This window comes from Abrus precatorius, unplaced genomic scaffold (assembly GCF_003935025.1).
Source record: "Abrus precatorius isolate BTA unplaced genomic scaffold, Abrus_2018 Scaffold6, whole genome shotgun sequence".
Lineage (NCBI taxonomy): Eukaryota > Viridiplantae > Streptophyta > Magnoliopsida > Fabales > Fabaceae > Abrus > Abrus precatorius.
This window is the reverse complement of record NW_020874406.1, coordinates 16030788-16056063: the sequence shown is the minus strand read 5'-3', so window position 1 is coordinate 16056063 and position 25276 is coordinate 16030788. Positions and strand designations below refer to the sequence as shown.

Below are 25276 nucleotides of genomic sequence, written 5' to 3'. Positions count from 1 at the left end.
TAAAGATATATAAATATAACTTTAATATAAACATATTAAAATATTATATCGACATTAAAAAAAATAGATATATTTTAACTATTTTGACTCAGATATTAAATTAGAAATTTCATTTTTATTTTTAGGTATATTTTTTGTTTGTCTCTCTCATACATTAACTAATTTTATGAAAAGAAGTTAATATTCAGTTAACTTGATTTAATTTTTTTAAATTAAAAAATATATAATTTTAAGAATATAATATAATAAATAATTATATTAATAAAAAATATTTATATTAATTTCATATTTTTATGTATAATATCTGTATTTTGATTTATATCTTGTAAACTAATTGTAAATTCACAAAATGATTAAATTTTTTCCATTAGAAAGTACTTTTTTTTGCGTTTGTAATTGAATGCTATCATAAAAAATTTTAAAAACATTAAAATTTATATTCTAATATGAAAATTTTGAATAATCATATAGTTAGAATATAAAATTTTAATAAATAAATATAATTTGATATGTTAATATAAAAAATATTTTTATAATATTTTGAATACTAACTTTTATTTTTTTCAGATTTAAAGTCTCTCACTAGTTGTAAATATTTAAACTTCATACTCATAAAATTTTAAAATAAATGATATATATAGAAATTAAATATAACATTTGAACTTAATTTAGAGTTAAAACATTATATTTTCTTTACTTATTCATTCATTACGATATAAAATTATTAAATATGGAAATAGAACGGTTAAATCATATTTATTTTTATTGTTATGATATTTAATAATTTTAAATTATTTTAATTATTATAATTAATTAGTTTTAATTAGAGAATTTTAAATTTATCATCATCATTATAACATTTTATAAAAAAAAATATTGCAACAAAATCATTAAGTATAAATATTATTATTTTTAATTTAAAAAAATTAAAATTGTAATCATAATTATTATAATATAAAATATAAATAAAATATTGTCTATGTTAATAAGTTATACATAATTATGATATATTAATTCCTATTAAATTATTTTCTAAAAAATAGTAGAAGATGAGAAAAAAAAAGTAGTTAAAAAATTTTAATTAAGATTTAGGTAGAAACTAAAAGAGAATGATTATTATATTTAATATAAAAATTAATCTTTATATCAATTAAATTTACAGATGTTGATATAATATAAAATTTATAAATCACATATAAGATTTGTATAAGAACAAAGTCAATACATAATATACATAATAATAAAATACGAGAGATATATACAATAAAATAACAAAATTATTTTATAAAAGACTTAAATGTTTTGTGACATTTTACTTTTCAGATTCTATACAATATTAAAAATATTTATATAATATTGCAATAAAAATAGTTTAATCTTCTATCTATTCTATTTGTTGAACTAAATTCAAAACAATATCTCAACCCATTTATTTCTATCTACTTAGTTCTTTTTGTTTATCTCTTATCTCCAACACCTATTGTTGCCTCCTATAAGTAATTATTTATTGCTCTTCTCTCTTATCTCTGTTCAACACTTTATGAATACCAAAAGCAGAGTATAAAAGAGCCACTTATTTCACACCCCTATGCAATGCACCTCCTCCAGCCATCATTTGTAGCAACTGGTATTGCCCCCGACAAGTCCTTAATGTACACTATTGTCTCCGGTAAGCACTATAGACAACAACTAGTGCTGCATTTTTCTCTTTTTTTTTTTTTTGTAACGTGGCAAGTAAATAATCTTTAAATCCTTTAAGAGTTGGTGTTAGGATTAACCTCAAATAGAAATATTACCATCCAGCACAAGGAAATGACACTAATAGTTATGTTTGTAATTTTCGTGGTAAGGTCGCGAAAGGTGAAATTACTCGAGTTAAATAACACTTGATGGAGAAAAAAAATAATGTTACAACTTGTACCAAATGTCCAAAAGAGGTCAAAGAAGAATTGTGGAAATATTTGAAAGATAAGAAGAAACAAGATAGTGAAGCATTTCAAAAGATGCATAATGATTTTAATGAATTTGGTAATAGTGATGAAGAATGTGCTTTTGATGAAGGGTTTAGAGAAATAGTGTTTAATAATGCTAGTAGAAAGAAGAGTGCTTCTAAGGGCCCTATTAATCTTTATTTTAGAAGGCTAGAAACTACAATTGAGAAGAATAAAAAGGATAAACTAAGGCAAGCAAGCATAAGGGAAGCATGTGACAAGGAGGCAACTACAAGAGTTCATTAACACATTGGTTGATTTTTGTATCAAGTTGGCTTATCCTTCAACATGACTAAGTTGCAAAGCTTTCATGACATGCTTACAGCTATTGAAAGTTTTGGGCCAAATTTAAAAGCTCCTTCTTACCATAATATAAGAGTTTTATTTCTCAAAGAGTTGACATACATTAAAGATTTGTTGAAGGATCAAAAGGAGCAATGGAGAAGATTTGAATGCTTTATCATGTCTAATGCATGGAAAAATAAAAAAAACAAAGATCCTTAATCAACTTCTTAGTGAATTGTCCTCCAGACACTATGTTCATTAAATTTATTGATGCGTCAGATATTTTAAAGACTAGTAAAAAAAAATTGACTTGCTTGACTTTATTATTGAAAAAATTCAGAAAGAAAAGATTGTCCAAATAATAACGGACAATAGAAGCAATTATGTTCTTGCTGATAAGTTACCGTCTTTTAATTTTTATGTAGCTTATTTATTCTTATATTGCATTATTACTTTAATTTTTTATATTTCAACTCTTATGTGACTTTCGCTATTTATTCGCAACACTATCCATTTTATGTCATTGCAGTTTTTTATTTATTTTTAGATATTTTACAATCCACTGTTGATAACACTTGGTTTTGCTAAATATAAAGTCTTTTTTAAGTAAAAAAGATTGTCTCTTTTTAATGATACATGTGATTAAGATGAAAAAAAAAAACATATTATCAACTTTCAAATTTTTTGTAAATTTTTATGTTTACATTTATATAAACTCTTTTATTATCTTGTATAAATTTTTAAAATTTCTATAACTATTTATTATATAAAATTTATAATACTTAATATATTAATTTTATTAATTTAAAATTATTGTAATTTATTAAATTTTTATTGTTTTGATTCATATTATTTATGATTATAGAATTAAATTAAAATGAATTATTTAAAAATAAAATATTTCAAATAAATTTATTATATATTGTATATAAATTTATTTTAAAATAAAATACCTATTTATTGTACAGATTTCTAACTACTTTATGTCTGAATGCCTAATAAACTAATAATAAATTTTAAGAAATCGATTCTGTGAGTTTTGCATTTCTTTACGTAGGAATTCAACCATGGTAGACAATTTTCCTCTATTCTCCAAATTAATAATGCAATTACTATTTCCTGAATTAAACATGCCAAATTGTCTTTTTAAGACTGGACATGATATATTGGATATGTCAAAATTTAGAATGAAATTTATTATAATTCTATGGAAAATATACTAATCTTACTCGTTATAAGAAAGGTTTTACTCATCATATTCTTATTTTAGCGGCTTGATTTTTTTTAATGAACAAAATTATTAGTTTTTTTTTATTGCATTTATTATATATTAAGATAAGAGAATTAAGTCACTAAAAGAAAAATTATGTTTAAATAATAATATTTGCTGTTACAAAGTTAAAAAATATTATATATTCTTTCTAGATCAATAATTATTATTTATTTTATGTTTTAAACATTAGAGATTATTATTTTTTTAACTAAATCACTAATTTTACTGTTTATTAAAATAAAATTAATGGTAATAATTGTTATAAGTGTAAGGAAGGATACCAAATTTTTTTAATCATAAATGATATTATAAATTTTACCTTAAAAAAAAGAGTCTGAAAAGATTATAATAAAAAATAATAAAATATTGTATATATATCATGTAATGTGTGATAAATATTTAAATAATTTTGAAACACTGTTAAAATTGCACGTTCATGAAAATTAAAAAATAACAACAAAATATTATTAATAAAATTTGTTATATAATACATAGCATGTTTAAATTTACGTTTATATTAGAAAGAATCTCACATGCTGCAGAGTAGCTTCTATTTTGTAAACACAATTTTGGGCACTTTCTACTGCAATTCAAAACACGCATGGAAATAAATGTAGGGTTTAGAGGAAAGAAAAAGAGAAGATAGAGTGAGTGAGTTAAGGTTAGAAATTAGAACTTAGAAAGCAGGGAAAAGAAAAAGAAAGACATGTTTTGGTTTGGTTGTATTTGATTTCCATGTGAATGCGATGGCACCTATCCTTCTAACTCGCCCTCCTCTGCTTCGCTTCATGGCCTCTTGCTTCTTCACCGTCTCTTCCTTTCACCCTCATTCCTCTTCTCTTCTTTCCCCCCTCTCCAAACCCAGGTTTAACTTCGCTTTCCGCTTCCTTTTTCCCCTTTTCTTCTCTATAAATTGCTACCCCTTTTATATTTCATACTTTCCAATGATTAAATTATAACAAAGTTCGGAACTTATAATAAAATGGATGGTTTTTTTGGACCGGTTATTTTTTTTTTTTCTCTATTGAACCATAGCTAGAAGGGTTGTTTGTTTGTCTTCATTTGTAATTTTTTTTTTGTTTTGGGTTTTCTCAGGATAAGCTTTCCTCTCAGAAAATTGTGGATTCCACGTTCGGTACATAATGCAGTCACTCCGAGGGCGTTTATGTCTTCTGCCTCGACAGCTGAAGCCTTTCAGAAAAATGAAAGTTCCAAAGCTTATGGTTCTGATCAAATTCAGGCAATTTCGGGTTGTTTTTTTTTATTGTATACACGATATGATGAAACCAATTGTTGAATGTAGATTGGATGTTGTAACTGTTTTTGTGCTAAAGAATTTTATGAGTGCTGTGTGTTTAAAATTATCTTTGGTATATTTCTTGTCAGTGCCTTTAGTTTATTGCTTTGTCAAATATACTTTGGAAGGTTGCAGCCTTTTTTCTTCAATGGTTGTTTAATACATGTAGGTGCTTGAAGGATTGGACCCTGTAAGAAAAAGGCCTGGAATGCATATTGGAAGCACTGGCCCACGTGGGTTGCACCATTTGGTATCGTCTTCTAATTTCATTTTTACAGACTTTTTTGATATTTTAATTTTTGTTCTGGGAATTTTCTAATTGATGCAGAGATTATTTGGTATCTTAGGTGTATGAAATTTTGGATAATGCTGTTGACGAAGCTCAAGCTGGATTTGCTTCCAAGATAGATGTTATTTTACTTGCAGATGATTCTGTGAGCATCACGGACAATGGTCGTGGGGTATGCTTTGCTGTCTAAATTTCTTTATGGGTAGATTGTGCTTAGTATGTATCTATTATGTAATGTTAATTTGAAGTGTTTGAACTCTTTCCTTTTAGATGTAAAATTTAGAACCAAAAAAGACTGAGTTGTGCACCGTATAATGGTACTGCTATATTTTTTAATGTAACCAGTAACTATTTTCTAACTTCCCTAGTTTTGTGGAGTTAAATATTGTATATGACCAGCTGCTTGACAATGCTAGCAATTGTTCTTATATGGATGAGTATAATTTGCCATCTATCATGATTTTTAGCTGTTAATGCTTGTACTAAACTACTATTCATCACTGTTTATTTACAATCGTTTGCCTTAATTTGATTACATATACTAATTTATCTCGTGGAATGCAGATTCCTACTGACTTGCATCCAGTTACAAATAAATGTGCCTTGGAGACAGTGTTGACGGTATTGTTACACATACTTGATTAATAAGTCTAGATAATTGCTATATATACGCTTTAAGCATTTTCAGAAGTCTATGTTGCATGTATCTTTAGATACCATGAAATTCAAATCCACTTGAGTCTGTTATACCATTTTATCAGAAAACTAAATTATGGTTTTAGTGTAAGGAAATGCATTCTTTTAGTTCCACAAATATGAATTTTCACTTTTGAAAAGATTGGAATTTGGCCCTTATGCTGTAACACAATTTTACCCATCATTTGGAGTTCATTTTTAATTTATACTCAATCTTTTCTGTATATTTTTTTAGTTGGATAATGCTGTAATGATTGTTTGCTGTTATGAACATTGCAGGTCTTGCATGCCGGTGGAAAATTTGGTGGTGCCAATAGTGGTTACTCTGCTTCAGGTGGTTTACATGGCGTTGGTTTGTCTGTTGTTAATGCATTATCTGAGGTTAGATACGTCTTCTTTGACAAATTTTTCCTATTTTTTAAGTTGAGCTTTTACAGTGCATATTTGAAAGCATTGGATGAAGAATTTGAAATGGGTATTGATGTTATGGATCTAATTTCAACTCATCATTGCACCTTCTTTGTCCTAGATTTAAATATTAACTAAACATACAAGCACCTCTATATTTCCTTTTTAGTCTGAGGTTGTTAGTTCTGGTTAGTTATCAGTGTTATCTGAAGATCCTATTTGCTATCTTACTTCACAGTCATTAGAGGTAACAGTTTGGCGTGATGGAATGGAATACATGCAAACATATTCTCGTGGAAAACCAGTGACAATTCTGAAATGCCTTGTGCTTCCAGATGAAAAGAAAGATCTTCAAGGCACACGTATCAGATTTTGGCCTGACAAAGAAGGTTCATATATTTATTTGATCATGCATTTCTGGTTATGTTTTTTCTTGTTTACTGCAAACTTCAGTCTAATGCATGCTTTACTTTTTATCTCAACTTAACATGCAGTATTCACCACTGCTATTCAGTTTGATTACAATACAATAGCTGGATGCATTAGGGAGTTAGCTTTCCTCAACCCAAAGGTGAGGTTATTGATTTAAGTAACGTCCATTTGTGATGTTTCATTCAACATTTATTTTTCTTATTAGAAATGGTCTTAAATGTGGATAATTTATCATGACATTTATTCATGAACATTGTGTCTTTGAACCTTCTAGGGTTTTAATTTCATATTACCTTACTCAAATCCAAAAAACACCATCTTTTGCTTGTTAGAAAACTGCCAATGCCACCTGCCCTTTTCTTGTCAATATCTTGGCTGACTGTTGTTTGTGTGTGTAAATTTGTCGGGTTACTCTAATAGATGAAAAAAACTATAAGATTTTATGCTGTACAATTTAGTATAGTTGAAAGATGAAAGAAGTTAGGATATAGAATTAAAAAACATCTTTTGTTAGGAACTGAGTATTCGATTGAAATTATAGGGCTCACACAGGGAGGATCCCTGGAATTACAAGCTGCTATAATAGAAAAAAACAGAGCCAAGGAACTATAACAATGGAAAACCGAATACAGCAATTAACTAAAGACCCTCCCACTGCATCAACCACCACCCAATGACCTCCCAGCCAAAAATCCTCCTTTGTCATCTATTCATTCTCCTTATATTTCCCCCGTACCTCCCTTGCCACCTATGCTAATTTTGTTAGTCAGTTAGAATCTCGCATAACGGCTTCTTGATCCACCCTTCCCATTTTACCCTTTCTCTTTTGATATGTCTTGAGTGGAGGCCCAGTTGGCCTAGACCCAACATCTTTTCTTTGATGAGTTTTATAATATGAAAGTAAAGATGCTTTGTAATTGATCGGAGTTCAAGCTTGAGTGTGTAAATTAGGTTTAGTATTAGATGGTTAGTTTTTGTTGATCTTTTGGCACACCTAAAAAGTAAGACTGAGCTGCCCAAAGTATTTGTCCCTCATTTAACCACGTATAAATCAAAGACTTCTCAAAGAGCAATTTTCTATCTACTTTGCATCTTACCATGAATTTTCTTGACCTTTGCAGCTTACTATCACACTTTGGAAAGAGGACAATGATCCAGAAAAAGTTGAATATAATGAATATTTCTATGCTGGGGGGTTGGTTGAATATGTGAAATGGCTTAACACTGATAAGGTCGTGTGCTTTTAACCTTTATGCTTGTAATGCATAGGTAATGTCATATATTTTTACTTGTGTTTGTTTGCTTTTGTAAGATATCTTATCCTTCTCCATTCTTCTTTCTTCAATTATAAAATAAGTTTTTTATGCTTGTTTTCATCACATTATATGCTTATATTTTTCTATGAAATATCAATTGTGTTGCTTTTAGTTTTTACTGCACAACTCATTTAAGTTCACAACCGTAAACACTTCCTCACTTAGTCACATGACATTTATTTAGAATAACAAAAGTTTTAAGTGGTACCATTTGGATTCAGGTTTGCAACAAAAAAAGTTGTGTAAGTTGTATTACTACTGTTTTGGAGTAATGGCTGCGATGCTATTTACACAACTTGTTGAATCACAATTGAACTCACCCCTGCACTGGGGCCATTAGATCTCCTTAGTTTGGTAGTCAAATGAAACCTATGCAGGACAACCCAATGGCCTGGACAGGGTTGTCTTCGCATTTTTTAGTCAGTTCAGTTATGTGGATAGCATTAAGTCTACTACTTGTACTGCATGGGCATTAATAACTCTTGCATGATGTCTGATGGGGCTGACGACTGAAGACTTGTAGGAAATATGGTTAAGTAGAGCTGGAAGGCAAAACAGTTAGAGTAGTAGTTAGTTACAGAATTAGTTGGCTAGTTAACTTAAGTGGTAGGAGGGCAGACGATTTGAAGAATATTTGTTAGTTTTGGAGAACAGTAGCATTAGGCATTAGCTCAATTGTGAAAGGGACATTCCTTTGTGAAGGGGAAACCCTTGAAGGAGAGATCTATCCCCGGGTTTTGTGCATTTTCAATCAAGCAATACAATATTCTTTTTCTTTCTCTATATTCTATTCTGGGTTCATAACAATCTCTTTTAAAATTGTGAGTTTCTTTTTCTACAGTTGGGTGTTTTCCCATTGCTTGTAAGTGATGTTCCCTGTTAGCCTTATAAGAATGGTTGAAATTTGTGACATGATTTTGTCAGTGTTGATTTTCTTTATCAAAAAATGGTTCATTGCTTCAATTTTTTTCCTTTTAATGGAAAACTGCTTATTATGTAGTTCATTTGGATTTGAAAGTAACTTTAAAGTGGTTATTGATTAGTGACGACCTGTTCCAGAAAGCTCTGCTTGATGTGCTGAGTTTTAGAAAAGAAACAGATGGCATCACAATTGATATAGCTTTTCAGTGGTGAGCCCTCCAATGCCAATTGATACAGCTCTGTTCTGTTTGCTAGATACATTTCATCTAGTGTGTCTGGATTCATTTGTGTGTATTTGGAAGTTGAATCCTAATGAGTATAAGTAAGAATTAACTTGTGAAGTTATGGGGTGGTAGCCTTTTATATCTTGTAAATATTGAAGCTCAAAATGAACAATAGATTGTATCATTTTCTGTATAATATTGTTGATATCTATTCATAATTCCTTTTATTAGTATGAAATTCATTTAATTTCTTCTTTACTAGGTGTGAAGATGCATATTCAGATACAGTACTGGGATATGCTAATAGCATATGCACTATTGATGGTGGCACTCATATCGATGGTATGAATGCTTCTATAACAAGAACATTGAATAGTCTTGGAAATAAGTCCAACGTTATCAAGGTATTAGTCAACTGTGTTTTTTATCTTCTTTATTTTCCCTGTTGTTAACTTCTGCGCATCTACTTTCCTGAAATATAGAACTTGTAGTTAAAAATTTGTTGCTTTGATATTCTCCGCGACTAAATATACTAACCCTGCAACTACATTATTTTACCCTTAACTTTGAGTGCACTACAGGTCTACAGGTAAGTAATTTCTCAAAATACTAAACCACTTTTCTAGTTATGTATTGCATGCTTAGCAGAACTGGAACTTTTGTACATGTCTGTTAAATGTGGTAATTGAAAAATAGCAAATGTCTCCCTTGTCTAAATGGATTATTTTATGAATGGTTTAAAGTGGATCATTTTCGTTGTTGAGTAGCATTTCTGTTATTTGCAGGATAAGGATATTACTCTAAGTGGTGAGCATGTAAGAGAGGGTCTAACATGTGTTGTCTCAGTCAAGGTCTCAAATCCAGAGTTTGAAGGACAAACAAAGTTACTGCATAGTGCATACTTTATGATTGTGTTATTTGATGCAATGCTTATATTCTTGCAATATTGGGGTTTTTGGAATATTGAGGTTCACCCTTGATTTTCTTTCCCTGCACTTCATGGCTCTGCTTTAAGTTTTTACTTACCATTCTCTCTGCTGTGAAAAGACAAGGTTAGGAAAAGGAAATCCAGAGGTGCAAAAAGTGGTTGATCAATCTATTCATGACTACCTTACTGAGTATTTGGAATTGCATCCAGATGTTCTTGATTCTGTACTTTCTAAAGCTCTTAATGCTTTCAAGGTAGTCATCTCTTTTTCAAGTTTACAATTCTGTATTTTAATCCCTATTGCTTAGGTTAACCAAAAAGCTTTCCTCTTATGAAATTTATGGTCTAATTAGGCAGCTTTGGCAGCAAAAAGAGCAACGGAATTGGTGAGACAAAAGAGTGTATTAAGATCTTCATCTCTTCCAGGAAAACTAGCTGATTGTTCGTCCACAAATCCTGAAGATTGTGGTATAAATAAGCAAAGAATTGAGAATGGTTGGGAAGCGCAGAGAAAGAGGATGGAATTGCATGGCCTAGCTCGCACATTTCAGTCATAGTCCTCCATTTGTGAAGGGAGACAACTCCACGTGGCATTCCTTAAAACTGGTATTCTTAATTCCTCCCTCGCTATTGCGAACCGGCTTCTCCAGTTATACTCAGGCCACGGCTGTCTCCACGATGTGTCCAACTTGTTTGATGAAATGCCCCACACAAATGCTTTCTCATGGAACACACTCATCCAAGCTTACCTCAACTCAGGTGCCACCCACATGTCCCTCCACTTGTTCCATGCCATGCCTCACAAGACTCACTACTCCTGGAACATGGTCGTTTCTTCATTTGCCAAGTGTGGTCACCTTCAACTAGCTCATTCTCTCTTCAATGCCATGCCCTCAAAGAACCACCTTGTCTGGAATTCCATCATTCATGGTTATTCCCGACATGGGCATCCGAGGAAAGCACTGTTCCTATTCAAGAACATGAATTCTGACCCCTTGCAAATGGTGTACCGGGATGCTTTTGTGTTGACAACTGTTCTTGGCGCTTGTGCTGAGTTATTGGCTCTCAACTGTGGGAAACAAGTCCATGCACGTGTTTTCATTGATGGCCTGGGATTGGAAGAACTTGACAAGGTCTTGTGCAGCTCACTGATTAATTTGTCTGGGAAATGTGGTGATTTGGATAGTGCTGCTCGTGTTATGAGTTTTGTGAGGGGAGTGGATGATTTCTCTTTGTCAGCTTTGATATCTGGTTACGCAAATGCCGGAAGAATGGGAGAGGCAAGAAGGGCTTTTGAGAGTAAGGTTGATCCATGTGCTGTGTTGTGGAACTCCATTATTTCGGGTTATGTATCCAATGGTGAGGAAATAGAAGCCTTGGTTCTTTTCAATAGAATGCACAGGAATGGAGTTTGGGGAGATATCTCTGCCGTTGTTAACATTTTGAGTGCAAGTAGTAGCTTACTTCTTATTGAACTTGTTCAGCAAATGCATGCCTTTGCTTGTAGAGCTGGGGTAATTCATGATATAGTGGTTGGTGGTGCTCTACTTGATGCCTACTCCAAGTGTCAAAGCCATTATGAAGCTTGCAAGTTGTTCAGTGAGCTCAAAGCTTATGATATAATGTTGCTTAATACTATGATCACTGTGTATTCTAATTGTGGAAGAATCGAAGATGCAAAACAGATTTTTAACACAATGTCTAGTAAAACCTTAATTTCATGGAATTCAATCCTAGTTGGCCTGACTCAGAATGCGTGTCCAAGTGAAGCATTAGATATTTTTTGTCAGATGAATAAGCTGGACTTGAAAATGGACAAGTTTAGCTTTTCCAGTGTTGTCAGTGCTTGTGCCAGCAAATCATTCCTTGAGCTTGGTGAGCAGGTCTTTGGTAAAGCTATTACCCTTGGGCTTGAATCTGACCGGATAATTTCTACTTCCCTTGTTGATTTTTATTGTAAATGTGGTTTTGTTGAGATAGGGCGTAAAGTTTTTGATGGAATGATGAAATCTGATGAAGTTTCATGGAATACAATGTTGATGGGATATGCCACAAATGGATATGGTTTTGAAGCATTGACACTCTTTAGCGAAATGAGGTGCAGTGGTGTGAGGCCTTCTGCTGTTACTTTTACTGCAGTTCTTTCAGCCTGTGATCATAGTGGTCTGGTTGAAGAGGGAAGAAATTTGTTCCAAAATATGAAGCATAACTATAATATAACTCTGGGGATTGAACATTACTCTTGTATGGTTGACCTTTTTGCACGAGCTGGTTGCTTTGAGGAAGCAATGAATCTTATTGAAGAGATGCCTTTTCAGGCTGATGCAAACATGTGGCTGTCAGTACTGCGAGGCTGCATAGCCCATGGAAACAAGAGCATTGGCAAGATGGCTGCAGAGAAAATTATTCAGCTTGATCCTGAAAATCCAGGTGCTTATATACAATTATCTAACATTCTTGCATCTACTGAGGACTGGGAAGAATCAGCACAAGTAAGAGAGTTGATGAGAGGTAAGCATGTTCAGAAGATTCCTGGTTGCAGTTGGGCCGATTGTTGAATGAGAAACTCTGCTAACACTGTTGTATGGAGCTCAATCCGAGGGTGGACAACTCCTGATTGAAATAAGCTTGAAACCACTATTAGTTTCCTGGACTCTTGGGCTGTTTGTAGCTTTGACTGATTTCAAGAGAATGAACAGCTCAAAAGTACATGGCTTGAGTTTAATTGAGTCTGTTTTTCACTAACAGTGTTGTGAATGATCTAGCAGAAGGCTGGGGCCTGGGAGCACAACATTTTACTCAAACACGTAATGCCTTGAGTGTTGAACTGTTAACTGCCTAAAATTGGAAAAAGAAATTGGCACTTAGATGTCATATTCTTTTGGTCATGTGACATAAATATAACCAGCAAACAAAGAATGTAACGCTGTTACACCGTTGGCCTGAGTTTAGTGCTTGTATGGAGCTCAATTCCAAGGTTCATTTTATGTAGTCAAGAAAACTTGCAGTTGTTGGATACATTATCTCAACTGAATTTGATATTGATGGGAGAGGAAATGTGTCATATGATTGTACCATAGCAATCTTCTTCCTATGCTAAGACTAAGAGCACTGCCCAGTTGTGATTTGGGTGTAAATTTGGAGCACAACTAATATTAGTGAACGTTGGTCTTTGCAGATTGTTGCAAATATTACAGGAAATTGCGTTGGGGTGCAGAAAACTATCTGGTTGGAGCAAAGCCTCTGATCTGACTTACAACGCATATTTGGAATTATATGCAAATGCTGGTTCCTTTCATTTGCTACTGCTATCTATTGTATGCAGAAGTTTCGGGATGTTAAGCCTCCGTAAAAGTTGCATCAGGAGTTGGAACGAAATACTGAAGTTGAGGAACCAGGGTAAAACTTTCTTATTTGAAATTGCACATGATTGCTATAATTTTGTTCTCAATTTTTTTGTTTCCTATTGGAAGGCTTGTACATTGATATGGCACAAGAATAATAACTGAGGCTAATAACCTACCGGTTGCAATACTTTTTTTTCGTCCTATGAGAGGATGGAATTGGCTTCCTGCTTGATCAGTGGTATTATTTCTTCACTTGTGTTTGTTGGCACGACAAAATCTTGTACATTTGGCTGGAGCGTTGGGAATTGAGGTAAATTTCATTATTCCCACACATGGGATGCTATTAGAAAATCTCATTGTTGGCAACTGACGTGAGGCAATATGTGTATTGTACTTCAATTGTAGTTTAACCAGAAGACTAATATACTCGCAAAAATGTTGCAAATATTGGTTGTCTTAGAGCTACACAGGATTAGGATGGTTCAGTTGAGTGCTCACAGAAACTTTACTATTGTATACAAATAAACCTAATCCAATAGGGGTTGACACCAATGTTAGATAGGTTGACTTAACTATAATAAGAAGGTTGCTGTATTGTCTTGATTGTCGAAAAAAAGCATTTATTTTACTTTACTGGCTTATTGTTATATGAAGGAATTTGGATCCTCTTATATTCTCTTCCATGTTGTAGGATACAAAAGACAAACAATTATACTAAAACTCCGTGTTATTTGTATAAAGATCCAAACCCATCACTAGGTATCGATTTTTATGCAATTTTGTTTTACTTAGTAATTAATTTTGAATTGAAATAAGAAACATCAAGAAAGCAAATGTGAAGTGTTTCGTAACAAAATTACAATGGGCCAGAAACAAATGAGGTGTTTTGGATTTGCACTTGAGAGGGTCAAACCGATCTTTGCAAGAGAAGGTTTTGCAATTTTTTTTCAACACGTTTGATTTTCCTTTTTAAACGAGACTTTTACTTTAAAATGAATTTAGTATGAATCTCTCTCCCTCCTACTATGTAAATGACTATCTACACCTCCCACTATTAGCAGTGGACTATTGGGTGTGTGGATCGCTTCTTTCTAAATCGATCTCGTTGAACTCCATGTTGCAGGTTTCCGATCCTGTCCACAAATTAGCCAATAAGCTTACTAGTTTTTTTTTCCTTGTAACTATTTATTTCACTGGTTAACTTGAATGATCTGCAAGCTTATCTAGTTACTTGGTATTGTTAACATATACTAAGTATTATGTTTAACACTTGCATAATTCTGCATCAAATGTGATCCATTTAAACGCTACAAATTATAACTTTTACCCTAAAATTACAATTTAACGTGATATTATCATTTTTAAACATGCTCTAACGTAAGAATGCCATGGCAGGCACCTTCCAAACAATCAGAATCTGGTTTTCTTGGAAGCAATAAAGCTGGGCGGTGCAGTACTTGACAGCAGCACTCAATATGCTCCGTCATTTTCCCACTTTCTACCAAATATTGAGTAAAGCACTAAAATCTATGAAAGTAATTACGTATGGGACAAAATACAAGTCTTCAATGCCAGCATCCCCGAGCCAGCCTTCGTTATACATACAATGTTGCGTGCGCTTCACAAAATGACGCTCAAAACCTACAACGCTTTCTTTTATGCATTAAAAATTTATTAAAATTCATACATTTAATCTATTAATAAATAAATTATTATAATCTTTAATAAAATTTTCTATTTATTTTTTTTAATTACGTGATCTTAAATACATAATAGAAAAACCAAACCTAGAAATAGGCGACCAGTATTATCGTAAGTTGAAATCATGATGGAAGATTTTACAGTAGTTATATACTTCGTACAACAATTGCAGTTCTCACTGCATACATTACAGATATGTCAGGTAGGGCAGTGACTTTTTAAGAACACTACAAAATGCTTAAGGGGTTTCCTGCTTTTATGAGGAAAATTCAAAAAGCATTGGAAGACTGGCAAAGGCAAACTACAAAATTCTGACTTTTTTTTTTGGGGAGGGGGGTCTTGGAGTTGCCATTGCGGGCACTTTTTCCCCTCTGCAGTCTGGTGAAAAGCTTTTTAAAGACATGTTTGTTTCCATGCATGAACATAGATATCAAATATGGTTTCTTAAGCATCATGTACCTACCAATTACCTACTTAACTGTGATGTAAGAACAATGTTGGGCTCGCTGTTTCTTCCGGCAATGCATGTTTGCAAAGAGTTGTTGTCCTTTAGTTCACATGTTTGCGTGTCAAAAGAGAGTGATGCTGTCGTGCCTGACTTGAATTCTTCCACAGCTGGGATTTGGAAGAAAACATGAGATTATAGTAATGGATAGTTCTTAATTACATTGAATTGTACAAGAGAAACACGGGCACCTTGAGAACCACCTAAGGTATTGGTGTCTGAATGGATAACACTCGATTGCCGGTGCTGCAATATGCCTTCCCCTCGCATCTGCTTTACCATTTGAAGGGGAAAACGTGTATCAAACAATCACTAGTATTTTACATACTTTTAACTAGATCACATGACATTAAACGGGTTGAGTTACCTCAGAAGACCCTCTGGGTTGAAGGGGTTTTATATGCTGTGGAATGTGGGGTTCTATACCAAAAGAAGTTTCTGAGTTGTTAATGTATGAAGGATAGGGTGCTGATGGCTGATTTGGCACAGTGTGTTTGTTAGGCAGATTGGATGCATAGTGCAAGGGGTTCTCTTGGTGCAGAGGCAGAGTAGCTGTCATGTTTAAAGGGGTAGACCTGTTTCTTTCACTTAACTCCAAACTCATCTGAGACAACTGCAGAGTCTGCAAGCCTTCAGGAAAACACATTGGATGCAAACTCAATCCATTTCTCATTGACAGCATCTGAAATACCATCATAAAGGTCACACGTAGTTCAAGACTCCACTACCTTCAAAAGCCAATTCTATATTATATCGAACGAAAGTATAATATTATTATATTGATAAGAATCATGAGCTTTTGAGTTCAGACAAATGTAACATAATATTAGAACCAAACCCCTTAGAGCATGCTTTGAAGGGCCATAAGGTATCATTGCTTATGAGAGAGATTATTTTAAAACTCAAATGTCTATGCTGTTCTTTATCATAGTGAACCTAATCAAGATTTAGATTAATTATTTAACTAAGAATTAATTAGTTGTAATATCAATTTAGATCATAGATTTCCTTTTATTCAGAGCAACTAAAGGCTTCCCTTGTTAGTTAGTTATTGTAAACTTCACAGATATCAAATCAACCCATAAGATCAAACTCTGCAATAGGCAAATAGGAGTCATTTTATATTCTGCTAATTCTCGTTGTTATCATTCGTTAAAAATATCGGCATCAAAATTCAATATACAAGTCAATTCCAACAGACCTGCCACCTACATAAACATGCAAATAGCAATAATAAGAAACTACTGGTGAATTCACTGGATTATCATAGAAGCACAGATAAACAATGGCATCTCAAATGTTAATAATACTTTGGATACCTAAACTTGTTATAATTTTGTTGTGCTCCGACATAAATGGTAGCAGTTTATGCATTCAAGTAGAATACCATTTACATTTCACGTGCAGACAATTCCAGCTAGGATTTTCTCAAATTTTCCTATATTATGCAGTTTCCCATGCATATACTGTTCACATAAAAATTAATTGCAGACAACTAGAACATTAAAATTCACAAACTAACAACTTAATGTAAATTGCATAAGTTAGAAAGTACAGAAGAAAATGAAGCTTCCAGCCTCCCAAATAGGACAAAAAATGCAGCGTATAAAAGAGATACAGACCTGTACTTGGAGCTGAAGCTGTTTCAGGTATTCAATAGCTTCATCGAGCATCGAAGCCTTATCAGTCTGCCACACCCATAAAACAAAGTAACACTCAAAAGACTAATTAATAATCATAAACTGTATCGGTTAATCTTAAGTACCTTGTTAGAATTTGGAATTAGATTTTGCAAAGCCTTCATTTTCTCGTTAATCCTACTCCTTCTTCGCTGCTCAACAAGTCCCAGGCCAGAGCAAAAAGCCACAAGGAAAATTGCACAAGCATGAATAAATCAAAATCAAACCCAAGTCCGATAAACTGCCATCAACAAAAATCCACAAACCTTCTCAGACAAATTATGAACTTCTGCAGCTCTTGATCTTTTAGATGAACTCCTAGAAGGAATAGGCTTTGTTGGAACTTCTTCAGCGAAAGCTTCAACGCCCTCCTACATTCGGAAATTGTTAGGCAATTGTACTTCAAAATTATATATAGAAAAAATCACAGTTTTCATTTTTTACACCTCAAACCCCAACCAAAGCAACAAATTCACCCCAATTATTTTACCCCGATCAGAAGGTTTTACAAAGATCCGGACTAAAGACAAACCAGGAATCAAAGTTTTATTTTGTTAATTTTTTTCCACACCCCTTGTTATCAATATTATCATCAACCACAGACCTAACCATATTACCCCAAAAATAAGTTACATATGTTGGTGTTAAAAACTTAGAAGATAGAAGCCATTCCAAGGTATTAAGCTAACAATGTAAAACTGGGAACCTACAGTATTATGATCATGATAACAAAAAAAAATTGGAGAGAAGCAAAACATGGCATCTTATATTATCTTCGTTGTCAAACTTGAGCACAGCAAAACTACAAAGAAAGCCACAAACTTGAACAGTAGAGGAGAGACAATAGGGTGGTACAATACCTCACTTTCACAATCATAGTCATCATTCTCGTTCTCGCTAACTCCAACAGAAGAAGAAGACACATTTGCAGCAGAACCACCCTGACCCTTGATGGAGCTGCAAGTACCTGAAGCCGAGACAAAAGATGCGGTCACTGCAGCAGCGGAATCAAGGGGTGAGATCTTCCCATCATGAAGCGGTGAAGATATGAGATAAGGGTGTGCATTGATGGTGTTTTGCTGAGAAGCGTTGTGGTTGCAGGATCCAGGGATGGGGTGAGAAGAAGAAGACGAACGGAGGAGAATCTGACGCAGAAAAAGTGAGATTTCATCTTGAGAAGAGGAAGAAGAGAGGTTTTTGTCAAAATGGTACATGTCACCCATTCCTACACCTGAGAGGGTGGTGAAGAAAAATGCGAGTGGATTTTGGTTGAGAGTTAGAAGAAAGTTGGTTGCAGAAATGAAAGTATTGGTTGGGGTGGTGTAGAGAGGCAAAGTAATGGTAATGCAACTACTTTCAGAAACCAATGGAAATGGAAAAGGAAGGACATGATATGGGGAATTGTGGGCGGGTTTTGGATCAGAATTATGTTATGCTATCTATTGCTTATGCCCACGCGCCATAACTTCTAAGGATGTTTCACTTTCCACTTGTATTAAAAAAAATAACTATATTATTAACCTTAACCACTACAAATACGAGGCCTCTTGTTGCTGTTAATGTTTCTGTTCCTGTTACTGTTCTTGTTCCTGTTAATGCTGTGTCAGTCAAGTGGAGTGCAACTGTGCATGTCCCGTGCTTGCACGCTCCACTACGTGTGCCAGTGCCACGTGACGCTCATTATCATTTTTTCTACTATTCTTTTTTCACTTATTAAAATGCCTCGTCTCTTGTTCCGCTTTCACTTCTTCAATTTCGCTCCATTCATAAATATTTAGTTAATAGTTTATATACATATTTTTTCATTAAATTAATTTATAATTCGGAAAATTTTAATTTATCATAAAAATAAATTACAATCCTTGAATAATTAAAGTCATGCTGAAAGTATATTGATAGTATTTTTTCAAACCAAGTAACAGTATAGCTTACTCTATTTCTATAAAGAATGTGTAGTCTTGTGACACATGTTTTTCCAGCATTTTTTTTATCTACTAATTGAATGTTTAATGAATGACATGTATACCGATGGGAGCAGAGTCCGTAGACCGTAGTATATCAACCTCTGTCAGACCCTATGACTCATCGGAAGAGTATATTTGTTATTTGATGCTTCTCTTCTTATTTCCCTTATTGAAGTCCACAGCTGAATGATTTTGATGAGACAACTCTCTGCGATTAAGAAAGCAGTATACAAGTTTGATGAGGTCCGTAAAATGTTGCTGTGGCATGAAGGTCAATGGTGGTGAAAAACAGTATATCTTTTAAGACATTTCAATATTCAATATTTGTATTAGCGAAATATCGAACATTAATCTTTTGCAATTAAATTTTCATACAAATATAAGCATTTATCCTTTATATATATATATATATATATATATATATATAAGTTATTGAATGATTACTGCAGAAATGCTATCGAGTCCCAAAATAACAATGATGCAGAGTATATGAATTTAAATGATATAAGTGCACTTGTATTGTTGCTATATCGCCGCTAATACTGTAAAGTTCATATTGGTTATATAAATAATAATAATAATAATAATAATAATTTTATTGTTGTTTATGATTTTTTGTAAAATAAGTAAAATTTTCATGTTTATTATTATTTTAATAAATGTTTATATTTTTAAAACAAATCGAATCATGCCAAAAAAAATTTCTAAAGTTGGTCACATTTATCATCTTTAAAATATTTTCTCATATCAACAAAGTAAAATAATCTCTCCCTTTCCCCTTTTAGTGCATCAATCGGTGCATGTTTTCCATTTATATGTTTTTCTTTTGGTAGACATCCATTAATTTACTTGTTTGTTTTTCTCATATATACTGGACATGATAAATTTTACTCTCAAATAAAAATAGCTCTTGTTATAGCATCTTACACACACGAGAGAGTAAAAAATTATAAATTATTACATTTTTAATCTCTAATTTTAATTTATATGTAATTTTAATTACTCCTAGCTTCTTCTTCTTCTTTTTTTAACTTTTGTATTATTATTTATGTCTATAATAAAATTATTAGAAACTCTTCAGCTACATTACATAAAATTAGGTTTATGTACAATCGTGGCAACATGTTTCGCACAGTAATTTAACTTTAATTTTATTACGGGTATAAAGGTTATTATTAATCATTATCAATAAATTATATGATATTATGTGTTTAGAAAATTAATAAGAGTGTCTTAATTATTCATTACAATTATATACGCATTTTTTATTGATAGAAAAATGTGTACACAATTTCTTGCAGTAAAAAACAAAAACAACACTTACAATCATTTTGTCATGTTTTATTAAAGCAATCCGATTTTATTTTCATAAGATTCTAGCCTAAAATTGATTTGTTCCTTATCATAAGCTTTTTATTGGAGTTCAATTTGATCTTAAACTGAAAATAATTGTAACTTAACTTTCTGCAATTTGCCTCTTTTTTTTTTGGGTATTGATGCAAAAGTTATATTGTATGGCAGATATCAAACGCACGTATTTTAAGTATTGAACACAATTCAAAACACACAGTGGGTGCATATTTAAAAATATGTTTACTTTGTAAATGTAAACTAAATGCATAAATTATAAATAATAATATTGAAATAAACATAAGCATATAATAAATTAAATAAATTTCAAACACACTATTATAGAAGCCACATTATTTAAAAAGGTTCATTTTAAAAATTACATCATACGAAGGTCTTTAAGCAAGGCAAGAGAAATATCTGCTGGATCACATGGTTGTGACTCTGGACTCTGAATTCCAAATGCACCGACCATAATGGCCTGCTCCGACCTTCAAATGGTTGAGTTCAGACATTTAAATTGGTCAGCTCAAATTTTTTTATTTCTCGTTTATTTCAACATATTATTTTATATTTATCATTTACAAAACTAATATTAATCTTCTATATTAAAAAATGCAAATAAAAATAGCAATTATCTACCTAATTAGATGATATAAAATATAAAATACGTAAGTTGGAATTTTAGAAATATTTATTTATTGGTCGATTGTATATTAGAGTGACATAAAAATGTGCTTTTGAAAAAGGAGAAGTCTAAAATGGGAATGGTGAGATGAGAGCAGAAAACTTGATCAGACGTTTCACTCTCTACGGCTCAAACTCTATCATTGTCTTGTCCGACCCAACGTCACCTTAACCCGACATACAACAATGTTACAAATATTTAGTAATATCTTTGGGGAAGCCTTGTTTATTCGTACGAGTACGTGTCAAATTATGATTGGTTAAGCAATCTCGAATCCAGCGTTGTAAAGTCTGTCCTGCAGGATGGACCACCACAGTATCTGCGTCAATGTCATCCAACGTCACACACACAAGGGATCAACGATCATACACGGCAAGTAACACCTACCATCACCAATCAAACACTATTTTTCTCTCTCTCTCTCATGCTTTGTTTGCTATGCAAAAGTGGTGAAAAATATAACATAAGGAAAGGATTTTTTTATGGTATTTTAAAAATTGTATATTAAATGATTTTTATTTAAAATAGTCTTTAATGTTTTTTATATTTTTCAAAATCTCATAGTTTGATATATAATATTTTTAAATATAACATATTAAAAATACAGTAAATGATGTATTCCTTGCTCCCTAGCATAAAAAAAACAAGAATAGAGGAATTTTTTTAAGTTTTATATTTTATTAAAATAACGTAGAAGAATGAAATTTTTATATTTTATTTTTAAAATAAATATTTAATATACATAAAAATACACAATAAAATTTTTGTGTGATAATTTTGTATTAAAAGTAACAACATCACACCATTTAGGCATTTAGTATATTCATAACAATAACTATATATTATAATTTTAAAATAAAATATTATTTATTATTTTAATTTTAATATACTTTTAATACAAAAATTAATTGAAATATAATATTAATATAATTTTAAAATTAATTATCGTAAAATTAACAATTTTATTAGTATATAAACCTATAATTAAGTGACACGATAAAAAAAATATACTATCAGTACATTTAAATTAAATTGCTATTAATTTCTTATTATGCTTTGTTAGACACAAAAAATATTTTGTAAAATAAAATAAAGTAAAAATAATATTGAAATAAGAGGAGTGAAGTTAAAAAAAAGATAAAATTATTTAAATATGATGTCTTGAAAAATTAAAAATATTTTAATTTTTTTAAAAAATATCACTAATAAATTAAATTTTTATAAATTTTTATATTTTATTTAAAAATCATCAAATAATTTTTTTTAGAATTGTAACTTTATCTTTAATAAAAAATTGATGTTTAAAAAAAATTTAAAATTTTAATTATTTTATAAATATTTATATTAAAAATTGCAACAAAATATTTTAAAATTATATATTTTTATAAAATATTTAAAAATATCATGCTTTTTATGATACATAATTTAAAACTATATATAATAAATAATATATCTATATTATTTATATCTATCTGACGTGGGTGGTGAGGAGTAGAATAGGGGGGTCCACGCTTGTGAGAGGTGAATGATGAGACCCTCGAGATGTGTATCTATATTCTTTCATCGACGGCGATATGATGGTTAACTGGTCAACTTAACCAAATGCCCCATTGTCTATCATACGCACGTGGCGCATTCTTATTGGTAAATGAGTTTTACAAAGTGCGTGCTATGATTTAGAAGATGGATCGAACGGTAGGAGGTGAATGGAGAGGTAGTCCTGCTCCTACCCGAATCCAATATCTTATTGCGGGGTAAAGCAACTTTTTGACTCTGACTTTCACGAGACAATGGACGAGGACTGAGGAGACAACTGCCTAACGTTATGGGAACAGGGATATTGAAAGCTTAGCAACCCTATTATTGTTAACCATTGTTTTTAAGAATCATAAGAACGATTTTTAACTATAAAAAATACATTTTCAAACTTAATTAAAAAAATTGTATAATCCATACATGTATATATCCTATAATGTGGCATATATATATATATATTCAAACAAGCTTAATTTGATAATTAGAGTTTTCAAATATATTTTTTAGGGGAAAAGTCCAATAAAAATGTACATTTTAATATTTTTAAATTGTTAATAAATTTTATATAAACATACGATATAATTATTAAATTAAAATAATTTTGTTAATATACTTTTAAAAGTATGTGACAAATAGTATATTATTATTTTTTATTAAAAAAAATTGTTAATTAGGGTTCTAGAAAATATTATCAACCAAATAAATAGAATTTTTTTAAAGAAATGTGGTAGATTATATTGAATTTTATAAGAAAAATATAAATTAATTAAATTCTAAAAAGTATCTTTATTTTGTATTTCTTAACCATTAGAGCACTATGTTATATTTACCTTACAAAGATTGATTAAGAAAGTAGTAATAAATAAAATATTCCTTAAAAAATGTAATGAAAATATATTCATAAAGAATAATTTTTTATCTTTTAATTTAATTTAAAGCTAATTTATATTAATAATGTATATTATATTTTTATAATTTGTTAACTTTAACTTTTAAATATGCAAAAATAATAAAGTTTTATTAAAGGCATATTTATTACATTAGAAATAAATAAATAATTGTATATAAAAATATTATTTTAAAGTAATTAACTATCGAAGTTGAGAAAAATTTGTATTTTGCTTTAGTAAATATTATTTTGTATGGTTCCATGATTTTGGTTTTTAAAAAATCCAAATAAAATAATAAAAAATAATCCTAAAATTAGAAAACAGAGTCAAGTTTAATAAAATAATAAATAAACAATTTGAAAAACAGATTTATAACATAAAACAATAAAAGTTAAAAACCCAAGTTCATAAAATAATAATAATAATAAATAAATAAAACTTATGAATCAATTTAAACTTAAGTTCAAAATAAAAGTTAAAATACAAGTTATAATTAAATTAAAAATTAACTGGACTTGAGATTATTTTTTAAATAAAAAATATCTTATTTTTTTCTTACACTTTTAAACTAAACTCACGGTTTCATAAGTTTTAAAAAATTAACATTTATTATTATTATTTTAATTAATAATTTAATATAAAGGTGAACAACGAGGGAGTTCAATCAGATTTGGGTGTAGAGGTCCAGAAATTACAAAAACTAAGACAAATGTTTTTGGACCGAAATCGACTTTGAGCCCATTAATTTGATTCACGTTAAAAAAAAAAAACGGCTTAGTCGGATGAGTTATTGTGGATTTTGACAAGACAACTTTTTATTTTATTATGAATTAGAAGAATTAAATAAAAAATGTCTCAGTGCAAATGGTTAAGAAAAGTGACCCAATTAACTCATTTGAACTTTATTATTGAATTCAGATTCACATAAATCCGATTTAACTCATCCAATTAATACTTTTAGGCTTTTCATTAGTCCAATTTCGATCAAACCGTTTAATTATGCTCACTGTGGGCGGCTCATAATATATATACATATAACAAATTAATGCCAAATATGTTTAAAATCTTTATTAATTTCTAATATTACAATTGAAAAATTAATAATTATGTAATTTTTAAATTCTTTACTTTAATTTTTACCTTATTCAGCAATTCTTTTAAGGAAATAAGGGCCTTTTACTTTTGGACAGAGCTAAATTTTAAATTTTAAATATTTGAATTTCAACTATCATAATAAATTTAATGATTTTGTTAACTTTAATTTCAACTATCATAATATTTTTTATTTAAAAAATAGTTTTGTTATACTTCGATAACCTAATAATTTTTTTTGAATAATTTTCTATTTATGGTTTCTTAATATCAATTCTGAAGTTATTTTTAAAAAAAATTTAATATCTGATTACATTTTAAAACTTGAATTATTGTGGAGAGTTTTCGGTTTTTTTTTTTCGAAACAGGCAACCCTGCTTTTATCATCATACATTTATTATAAAATGGAGCATTATTTTCTTGTTTAATTTTTCCAAAAAGAAAAAAACTATAAATGGAATTCA

General features: G+C 30.8%; 2 protein-coding genes across 6 annotated transcripts; one reads left to right on the top strand and one right to left on the bottom strand.

Annotated features, from left to right (window-relative positions):
* Positions 1–4167: 4167 nt before the first annotated feature.
* On the top strand, positions 4168–14957 carry LOC113869023 (DNA gyrase subunit B, chloroplastic/mitochondrial-like). Of its 5 annotated transcripts, XM_027505117.1 has the most exons (14): positions 4168–4414; positions 4645–4789; positions 5016–5096; positions 5194–5307; positions 5700–5756; positions 6111–6212; positions 6478–6628; positions 6734–6810; positions 7793–7903; positions 9047–9117; positions 9395–9536; positions 9918–10015; positions 10185–10314; positions 10414–14081. In XM_027505117.1, the coding sequence occupies exons 1-14, from the start codon at positions 4296–4298 to the stop codon at positions 10615–10617; spliced, it is 1602 nt and encodes a 533-aa protein (XP_027360918.1). In that variant the 5' UTR covers positions 4168–4295; the 3' UTR covers positions 10618–14081. The 5 variants fall into 5 exon arrangements, 4 of the variants coding, with proteins under 4 accessions (XP_027360918.1, XP_027360915.1, XP_027360916.1 ...); XR_003505454.1 differs by lacking the exons at positions 4168–4414; positions 4645–4789; positions 5016–5096; ... (4 more) ...; positions 6734–6810; positions 7793–7903 and adding an exon at positions 14803–14957 and having other exon boundaries at positions 9020–9117; positions 9403–9536; positions 10180–10314; positions 10414–13459; positions 13534–13717; XM_027505114.1 differs by lacking the exons at positions 4168–4414; positions 4645–4789; positions 5016–5096; ... (4 more) ...; positions 6734–6810; positions 7793–7903 and having other exon boundaries at positions 8651–9117; positions 9918–10314.
* Positions 14958–15574: 617 nt separating this feature from the next.
* LOC113869914 (transcription factor SPATULA) lies at positions 15575–18538 on the bottom strand. Its single transcript, XM_027506434.1, has 8 exons — positions 18288–18538; positions 18153–18233; positions 17559–17663; positions 17379–17444; positions 17236–17301; positions 15981–16295; positions 15805–15886; positions 15575–15723 (listed from the first exon to the last, which is right to left on the bottom strand). The coding sequence occupies exons 1-8, from the start codon at positions 18513–18515 to the stop codon at positions 15575–15577; spliced, it is 1092 nt and encodes a 363-aa protein (XP_027362235.1). The 5' UTR covers positions 18516–18538.
* Between the last annotated feature and the right edge of the window lie 6738 nt (positions 18539–25276).

Excerpts from the sequence above, each read along its gene's own strand:
- LOC113869023 (XM_027505114.1), top strand. The coding sequence starts at position 10,762 with ATGCCCCACACAAATGCTTTCTCATGGAACACACTCATCCAAGCTTAC.
- LOC113869914 (XM_027506434.1), bottom strand. The coding sequence starts at position 18,515 with ATGGGTGACATGTACCATTTTGACAAAAACCTCTCTTCTTCCTCTTCT. Across the intron at positions 17,664-18,152 it reads ACTATGATTGTGAAAGTGAG|GAGGGCGTTGAAGCTTTCGC; the intron begins GTATTGTACCAC and ends TTCCGAATGTAG. Across the intron at positions 15,887-15,980 it reads AACCCAGAGGGTCTTCTGAG|CAGATGCGAGGGGAAGGCAT; the intron begins GTAACTCAACCC and ends CAAATGGTAAAG.